This window comes from Pipistrellus kuhlii, unplaced genomic scaffold (genome assembly GCF_014108245.1).
Source record: "Pipistrellus kuhlii isolate mPipKuh1 unplaced genomic scaffold, mPipKuh1.p scaffold_m20_p_16, whole genome shotgun sequence".
Taxonomy (NCBI): Eukaryota; Metazoa; Chordata; class Mammalia; order Chiroptera; family Vespertilionidae; genus Pipistrellus; species Pipistrellus kuhlii.
This window is the reverse complement of record NW_023425471.1, coordinates 5,036,799-5,046,947: the sequence shown is the minus strand read 5'-3', so window position 1 is coordinate 5,046,947 and position 10,149 is coordinate 5,036,799. Positions and strand designations below refer to the sequence as shown.

Sequence of the window (10,149 nt, the reverse complement as noted above, 5' to 3'; positions counted from 1 at the left end):
CAAACTGCTTTCTAGTGTGGTTTTGCCATTTTCCATTCCCTCCTGTAATATATGAGTGGATGCAGTTTGTCTGCATCTATATTCGTGTTCTTTCCCTTGTTCTTTGTCCTTCTAGATGCTTGAGAGTTTTTTTCAATGTATCTTCTCTGTTTGTGGATTTTCTTTTAGCTATGCTAAAACATGAATTGATGACAAATACTTCTTTTGTGTATAAATATCTTTATTTTCACTTCATTACTGAAGTATTGTTTTATTGAATCTAGAATATGAGTTTGGGAGCTCTTTCCTATAGCATTTGAAATATGTTTCCCTTATAGGAAGGGACAGAGTGCTGACCAGCCAGGAACAAAACTCTCAGATGATGAATAACCCACCATTCTTGGGAAATAACTTTTGTGATCAAAATATTTCACGTGTCCTCATCCTTTCTGATGTTGGTGAGTTTGTAATGATACATATTCCAAATATCACTGTTAAATGTAGATTTATTAATAACCTTAATATGAGCTAGAGGTAGATTTTCCTACTTAAAAAATCAAGTTAAAATGACTTAATTAAAAAGTAAAAGTTTTATTTTGAGTACATTTTAACTGCACATGCAATTGTAAGAGACAATACAGAGACATCTTAAGTATAGTTGATCTAATTTCCCCCAATGATAGCATCTTGCTGAACTATCACAACACCTCAACCAGGATATTGACAGTGATGCAATCACAGACTTTTTGAGATCTCTCTTGTTTAATTACATTGTTTTGTGCCTATGTGTTTAGCTCTGTTTGATTTTGTCACATGAGTAGCTTTGATTTCCACCACCACACTCAAGATATGGAACATTTCCATTCCCACTCAAATATATCACTTTACCTTTTAACAACTACTCCTGCCTCAGCCTAAGTCCCATGATATGCAGTTGACTTGTGTCATGCACCGGTTCTTCCTTCTTATTTGTTGTTGAGGACTTTCCCATGGTATATGGATGTACCACGCTTTGTATAGTGGTTCACTGTTGAAGAACATCTGGAACGTTTCCAGTTTTCAGTATTGCAGGTACATTTTTGATGACCCTTCATGTAGCAGTTTTTGTGTAAATGTAAGTTTGGATTTCCCAAGAGTTCAGATACTTAGTTGCATGGTAATGGCATGTTTAGAAACTGCAAACAGTTTTCCAGAGAGTCTGTGCCCTTTTACTGTTCTGCTAGCAATCTCTGAGTTAGCCAGTTTCTAGACCTCCATGTTCCTGATGCTTTCATTATTCTTTCTTCCCCTTGGATTCTCCCAGATTTCTTCTTTCACCATTCTTTTCTGATAGAAGGTATTTCCCTGACCATTCTCAAGTGTAAAATGCCAATTGAGATATTTATTTTTTAAAATATATTTTATTTATTTTTTACAGAGAGGAAGAGAGAGGGATAGAGAGTTAGAAACATCGATGAGAGAGAATCATAGATCAGCTGCCTCTTGTACACCCCTACTGGGGATGTGCCCACAACCAAGGTACATGCCCTTGACCTGAATCGAACCCGGGACCTTTCAGTCCGCAGGCTGACGCTCTATCTACTGAGCCAAACCGGTTTAGGCTCAATCAAATATTTAGCTTTCCTTCATGTGAGAATGTACTTATTTCATCTTTATTCTTTGAAACACTAATTTTTAGCTTTATTGAGGTATAATTGAAAAATAAAATTGTAATATATTCATATTGAACAATGTGTTGTTTAGAAACACACAGACAATTGAAAGGATTCTTAATGGAATTAATTAGCACATCCATCATTTACCTCTTTATGTTTTGTTGTGAGAATGCTGAGGTTGAACTTTCTAATCACATTGCAATTACATAATACAGCATTATCAACTATAGTCACCATGTTATATATCCCCTGACATTACTTCACCTTTTAACTGATAGTTTGTACCCCATTACCAGCATCTCTCTATTTTTCTCACTTCCCAGTTGCTTGCAGACATGGTTCTACTCTGTGATTTTATGAATTTGACTTTTTTTTAGATTCCACATATGTGATAGAACACAGTACTAGTCTTTCTATGGCTGGCTTATCTCACTTAACATAATGCTCTCAAATCTATTCATTTTACTCCAAATTTGCTTTGCGTTTGAATGACAGTTTCACATCTTATGGAATTTATGGTTGAGATTTTTTGTCTTTCCATACCTGAAAGTATCTATCTATCTATATCTATATCTATATCTATATCTATATCTATATCTATATCTATATCTATATCTATATATAAAAGTCTAAGTGACTGGCTGACAGGCTGACCAACCTACCAGTCAGTAGTTATGATACATACTGACCACCAGGGGGCAAATGGTCAATACAGGGGCTGCTGAGCTGTGGGAACTTGGCAGGAATAGGTCTCTGGTGATGCACCCAGAACCATTGAGGAGGGAGCCTGATTCCAGTGTGTATCACCCCAAAAATGCCCTCTCATAATCTGGGACCCTTCGGGGGTTGTCAGCCAGTTTCAGCCAGGCCCAGGGACCCTACTAGTGCATGAATCCATGCACTGGGACTCTAGTTTTATTCATAAAATGTTGGTAGGAGCTCAAACAAGCTTGACAAAGAGACGTGAAACAACAAATGATCTAGTTGCCTTGGGAAACTACACTAGCATAACAATTCCTTAGTATGTTGCTCTATTTATACCATTTTTGCAGGTTTTGAAATTATACTTATGACGGGTAGTACCTTTCCTATAGATTTATCAACATTCTTAGTGTAAAGATTGTGCCAATATTTTCTAATTAAAGTTTTTATTTTCAGATATATTTATCTGAAATAGCATCTTCAGTTGTAAGAAATGATACAGAGAATTTCTTTTTTAAAAAAATATATTTTATTGATTTTGTACAGAGAGGAAGGAAGAGAGATAGAGAGCCAGAAACATCAATGAGTGAGAGTCATTGCCCAGCTGCCTCTTGCACACCCCCCACCGGGGATATGCCCGCAACCAAGGTACATGCCCTTGACCCAAATCGAACCCAGGTCCCTTCAGTCCCCAAGCCGACGCTCTATCCATTGAGCCAAATCAGTTTCAGTGATACAGAGAATTTCTATGTTCCCACTACCCAAATTTCCCCAATGCAATCAACTTGCAAAGTGATAGAAATGTACCACTATTATGTTAAATGACCTGATATCCTCCAGATATTATTTAGATGTTTCTAGTTTCACTTCTGTTATTGTGAGTGTTTATTTATATACAATTTTATCACTTATCCTCAACCACAGGCAAGTCCCCAAATAGTCTTATCACTATCATGACCCTTCATATTGCTGTTTTGTAAGCATACCATGTTCCTTCCAGTTGACACTGCTCCCATTACCATCTCCTCCCATCTCTCTAGTGGCTGGCAACAACAAATATGTTTCCCAGATTTATAATTTTTCCTTTTTGTATTTTTATATAAATGGAACTCTGTGGTACTTGAGATTGACTTCATTCCCTCAGTATAATTTCCTAGAAAGTCGCTCATGTCCTAGTGTGTATCACTTACTCCTTTTAAAAAAAAATCACTGAGTAGTATTCCATGGTATGGATATTCCATAGTATATTTACCTATTCACCTTTCCAAAACTTCTGGGTTTCCTCTTTATTAGGGTAAAGCTGCTAGTAACACTTATTCGTATGGATATCCATCTGACTTGTGGTAGCATCCATAGTTCCTTCTATTTTGTTGAGGATGTACTATCATTTGGTTGCACCACTCTGTATATTGGTTCACTATTAAAGAAAATCTGGATTTTTAAATCTTGCATCATTTCATTCATTTCACTCTTTCACCAAGTTTTCATTTCTCTGAGTTGAATGCCCTAGAGTGCAATTTCTGGTCCTTTGGTGGTTGTATCCTTAGTTTCGGATAAGAAACTGACAAACTGTTTTCCAGTGTAGCTTTACCATTTTCCATTCCCATCTGCAATGTATGAGTGGACCAGTTTGTATCAATATTTGTCTTTTTTCCTTTGTTCTTTGTCTTTCTTGAGCTAGAGTGTTTTTCTATTATATCGTTTCTGTTTGGAGATTTCCCTTTAGCTATTCCCAAACAGGAATTAGTCAGTGACAAATACTTTTCCTTATGTCTACAAATATATTTAATTTGGCTTCATGACTGAAAGATAGTGCCATTGGTTATATTGATAGAATATGAGTTAGGGAGTTTTTTCTTACAGTATTTGAAAAATATTTTCCTTATAGAAGGGGACAATGCACAGAAGAACCAGGAAGAAAATAATCAGATAATGAATAACACAGATGTCTTGGGGAATAACAATGGTACTCAAGATATTCCACGTGTCCTTATCTTTTCTGATGTTGGTGAGTATGAAATGATACATATTACAAATATCACTGTTCAATGTAGATTTATTAGTACCCTTAAGTTGAGCTAGCTTTTCTTAATTAAAAAAATCAAGTTAAAATGAACTAATTAAAAATATAAGTTTTATTTTGAGTAAATTTTAACTGCACATGCAATTGTAAGAAACAATACAGAGAGATCTTGTGTACAGTTGATCCAGTTTCCCCCAATAATAACAGCTTGCAAAACTATAGCACAGTACCACAACAAATATGTTAACATTGATGCAACCTACAAATTGTCTTAGGATTTCCCCATTTTAATTGGATTTATTTATGTGTATGTGTTGAGTTGTGTTTGATTTTGTCACATGAGTAGGTTTGTTTTCCACTACCACTGTCAAGATAGAGAACATTTCTATTCCCATATGAATATGTCTTCTTGTCCTTTTATAACCACATCTTCTTTAGCCCAAGTCCCTGGATGTTCATCTGACTTGTGGCATGCATCAGTAGTTCCTTGTTTTTGTAGGAAATATTTCTCTAGCCATTCTAATGTGGAAACTACCTAGTAATATATGTATGTAAGTTTGTTTCTTTAAAAAAAATGAATCCTATTTTCTTTTGTCAGATTTCTTGAGATATAATTTACAAATAAAATTCTAATGTATATGGAGCATAATGTGATGATTTGATACACACATACATTGTGAAAGGATTCTCACCACCCAGTTATTGGTAAATAACACAGTCATAATTTCCCCTATTAACCTCTTTCTGTTTTGTGGTGAAAATGCTGAAGTTTTCCTTTCTACAAAACTTTCAATTATGCAATATTGTCAAGTATAGTCACCATGTATATAAATCCTCAGATGTTAGTTCTCCATTTTACTGATAGTTTATGCCCCTTTACCAGCCTTTGCCTGTTTTCCTCACATCCCCACCCCAGGTAGCCACCATTCAAATCTGCATTAATATTGGTATGATTTTTTTAAAAGAGATTCCACATATGTGATATCACACAGTATTTGTCTTTCCTTGTTGGGCTTGTCTCATTTAGCAAACACACTCCAGGTCCATCCATGTTGCCATGATCTGCTTGGTCTTTGAATGTTAGTTTCACATGGTATGGAATTCATGGTTGACATTTCTTGTCATTCCATACCTAAAAGTATTTTCCTTATAGAAATGTTGATAGAAGTTCATACCAGCTTTGCAAAGAGCCCTGAGACAACAAATGATTCAGTTGTCTTGAAAAAGTACACTAGCCTAACAATTCCTCAGAATGTTGCTATAGTCATACCAGTTTTGTAGGATTTCAAATGATGATAGGTAGCACCTTTAACCTAGATTTATCAACATTCTTATGAAAAAGATAGTGGCAGCATTTTCTAAATAAAGTTTTTATTTTCAGATATTTTTAGCAGCATCTGCAGTTGTATGAAATGATACTGAAAAAATTCCCCTTACACAAATTATCCAATGGTATGAACTTGCAAAATGGAGGAAATTTATCACTATTTAGTTAAATGATCTGACACCCTCCAAATATTATTCAGATGTCACCAGTTTCACGTCAGTTAATGTGGGTGTTTACTTCTATACAATTTTATCACATATCCTCTATCATAGGCATGCCCTCAAACAGTTTGATTGCCACCATGACCCCTAAAATGCTCTCTAATAAGCACACACACCTCCCTCAGGTTGACATTTTCATTTCCAATTCCCATCCCATGTCTGTCTTCAGTTCTTTTTTTTTATAGTTGCTATAAACAATAAATCTATTCCCCAGATCTATAATTTTTCCCTTCAACAATGTTGTAATTGAGATTGGCTTCTTTCTCAGTGCAATGTCCAAAAACTCACTCATGTCCTTGTGTGTATCATTTATTCCTTATTTTTATTTTTTATTGCAGAGAAGTACTTTATGGTATGGATGTTTCATGATAAAGTTATTGTCCACATTTTCAAAATATTGGGGGTTTCCTGTTTGGGTTCTTAGGGTAAAGCTACTAATAACACTTGTTCACCTGGATATTCATCTGAATTGTGGCGTGCATCAGTAGTTCCTTCTTTTTTGTTGAGGAGACACCATGGTGTGGATATACTACTCTTTTTTTGTATTGGTTCACTATTATATAAAATCTGAATTTTAAAATCTTGCTTTATTTCATTCATTTCACTCTTTCTCACAATTCTCTGAGTGGGATTTCCAAGAGTGTAATTTCCTTGGTGATTGTGTCCTTAGTTTGCTATAAGAAACTGACAAACTGCTTTCAAATGTGGCTTTACCATTTTCAATTCCCTCGTGTAATATATGAGTGGATGCCTTTTTTCTGCATCTATATTCGTGTTCTTTCCCTTGTTCTTGGTGCTTCTTGATGCTTGAGAGTTTTTTTCCCCTATAATATCTTTTCTGTTTGTGGATTTTCCTTTAGTTATGCTAAAACATGAATTGATGACAAATACTTCTTTTGTGTATAAATACCTTTATTTTGAATTCATTACTGAAGGATAGTTTTATTGAATTTAGAATATGAGTTTGGGAGCTCTTTCTTATAGCATTTGAAATGTGTTTCCCTTATAGGAAGGGACAGAGTGCTGACCAACCAGGAACAAAGCTCTCAGATGATGAATAACCCACCATTCTCAGGAAATAACTTTTGTGATCAAAATATTTCACGTGTTCTCATCCTTTCTGATGTTGGTGAGTTTGAAGTAATACATATTCCAAATATCACCGTTCAATGTAGATTTATTAGTACCCTTAAGTTGAGCTAGAGGTAGATTTTCCTAATTAAAAAATCAAGTTTAAATGAACTAATTGAAAAGTAAAAGTTTTATTTTGAGTACATTTTAACTGCACATGCAATTGTAAGAAACAATACAGAGAGATCTTGTCTACAGTTGATCCAGTTTCTCCCAATGATAACAGCTTGCCAACCTATAGCACAGTACCACAACAAGGATGTTAACATTGATGCAACCTACAAAATGTTTTAGGATTTCTCCATTTTAATTGGATTAATTTGTGTGTATGTGTTGAGTTGTGTTTGATTTTCTCACATGAGTGTTTGATTTCCACTACAACAGTGAATATACAGAACATTCCCTTATGGTTGTATCTTCTTGTCCTTTTATAACTACATCTTCCTTAGCCCAAGTCCCTGGATGTCCATCTGACTTGTGGCATGTATCAGTAGAACCTTGTTTTTATTGTTGAGGACCATTCCATGGTATGGATGTACCACAGTTTGTGTGTTGTTTCACTGTTGAAAAACATCTGGATTTGTTCCAGTGTTCAGTATTACAACTAAAGATGTGAGGATCATTCCAGTACATGTTTTGTGTAGACCTAAGTTTTGATTTTTCATAGATAAATACTCAAGAGTACAGATGCTTGATTGTATGGTAAAAACATGTTTAGTGTTATAAGAAACTGCTAACAGTTCGTTATTGAGACTGTACCATGTTACTTTCTTCCAATGATGGATGACTCAGAGTTTGTAGATATCCGAGTTCCTCCATTTCTTCTTCATTCTTAGTCTATGATTTGTTCTTTCATAATTCTTTTTGATAAGAAATATTTCTCTAGCCATCCTCAAGTGGAAACTATCTTGTTATATATGTATGTATGTATATACATACATATCTATATCTATCTATCTATCTATCATCTATCTTTCCATTGTGGGAAGTCATTATTTCATTTTTTATTTTCTTTTTTAGAAATGAATCCTAATTTTTTGACAGATTTCTTGAAATATAATAGACAAATAAAAATTTAATGTATATAGATCATAATGTGATGAATTGATACACACATACATTGTGAAAGGATTCTCACCACCCAGTTACTGGTAAATAACTCAGTCATCATTTCTGCTATTAACCATTTTATGTTTTGTTGTGAAGTTGCTGAAGTTTTACTTTCTATGAAACTTTCAATTATGAAATATTGTCAAGTATAGTCACCATGTACATACATCCTCAGATGTTAGTTCACTTTTTTACTGATAGTTTATACCCCTTTACCATCCTTTCCCTATTTTTCTCACATCCCCACCCCAAGTTAGCCACCATTCTACTCTGCGTTTCTATTGGTTTGAATCTTTTTATCTTTAGAGATTCCACATATGTGATATCATACAGTATTGTTCTTTCCTTGTCGGACTTGTCTCACTTAGCAAACACACTCCAAGTCCATCCATGTTGTCATGATGTGCTTGGTCTTTGAATGTTAGTTTCACCTGGTATGAAATTCATGGTTACATTTCTTGTCATTCCATACCTGAAAGTATTTTCCTTATAGAAATGTTGATAGGAGTTCAAACCAGCTTGGCAAAGAGCCCTGAGATAACAAATAATCCAGTTGTCTTGAAAGAGTACACTAGCTGACCAATACCTCAGTATGTTGCTATATTCATTCCAGTTTTGTATGAGGTCTAGTAATAATTAATGTCGTTTTCTAATACTTTTTAAAATCGAATTTATTTAAACAATACAACAAAATTTAATCAACAATATAGTTGCCGTTGTTTTCTACTACTTGTGACCAATGCTCAGGAAGCATTTTAATCCCTCTGTTGTAAAATTCTTGTGATTTTGATGCAAAAAATTCAGTCAATGCATTTTTGAGGCATTCTTCATTATTAAATTTTTTTCCAAGAAGAAAGTTTTGCAAAGAACGAAACAAATGGTAATCAGAAGGGGCAATATCAGGAGAATATGCAGGTTGAGGGAGAACTTCCCATTCCAACTGGCGCAGTTTTTCAGCAGCGATTCTTGCAGTATGCGGTCGTGCGTTATCGTGGTGAAGAATGACGCCCTTCCGATTAATCAGCGCGGGTTCTTTTTCTCTTAAAGCTTGGGCTAACCTTTCCAATTGGGCACTATACACTGCACTTGTAATGGTTTGGTTAGATGGTAAAAGTTCATAATGAAGAATTCCTTTAAAATTCCACCAAACACACAACATCACTTTTTTCGCATGCAAGTCAGGTTTTGGCGTGGGCTGCGGAGCCTCATTTTTGTCCAACCATTGAGGCCGCCTTTTCAAATTAACATACACCACCCATTGTTCATCTCCGGTAACAATTTGCTCTAAAAACGGCAAACGGTTTTGACGAGAGAGGAGCGAACTGCAAATTGTGACTCTTTGATTATGGTTGTTGTCGGTCAACTCATGAGGAACCCATTTTCCAAACTCTTGGATTTTGCCAAGTGCACGCAATTGATTGGAAATTGTTTTTTGTGAACAATTTAAAGTTGTCACAAGCTCTTGTTGGGTAATTTGAGGATTTTGCACCAAAAGAGCTTGAAGAGCTTCTTGATCAAAATTGGACACACGGCCTCGACCACTCTTGTCATCTAAGGAAAAATTTCCCTCGTGAAATTTCTCAAACCAACGCTGGCATTTTCTGGCGCTAACTGCATCTTGACCAAGAGCACTACAGATGTTTTTTGCAGCCTCACTTGCTTTTCTTCCTAATTGGAACTCGTAAAGCATGCAGTGCCGAATATGCTCTTCATCCGCCATCTTCTTAGCCCTAGTTTTGCAACAAAAACCAAACCAAACACAAACCTTTTCAAGCAAAACTTGTTAATTGCACTTCACACGTTCTGTAGATACCACGTGTTTGAAGGTTATGTCAATACAAGTCAACGCCAAGCAAGATTTTAAACGAATGTTTAAAAACGACATTAATTATTACTAGACCCTAGCCATCCTTAAGTGGCAACTACCTAGTGATATATGTATATGTGTATGTATATACATATCTATCTATCTATCTATCTATCTATCTATCTATCTATCTA

The 10,149-nt window shown here is 35.2% G+C and overlaps 1 protein-coding gene across 1 annotated transcript in view; it reads left to right on the top strand.

The window, feature by feature from the left end:
* Positions 1-358: 358 nt before the first annotated feature.
* The window catches only part of BEND2 (BEN domain containing 2), an 86,777-nt gene continuing 76,986 nt past the window's right edge, over positions 359-10,149 (top strand). Inside the window, exons 1-2 of the mRNA XM_036440076.1 lie at positions 359-437; positions 4,228-4,344. Of these exons, the coding sequence (XP_036295969.1) occupies positions 359-437; positions 4,228-4,344 (196 nt within the window). The remainder of the gene's footprint in view (positions 438-4,227; positions 4,345-10,149) is intronic.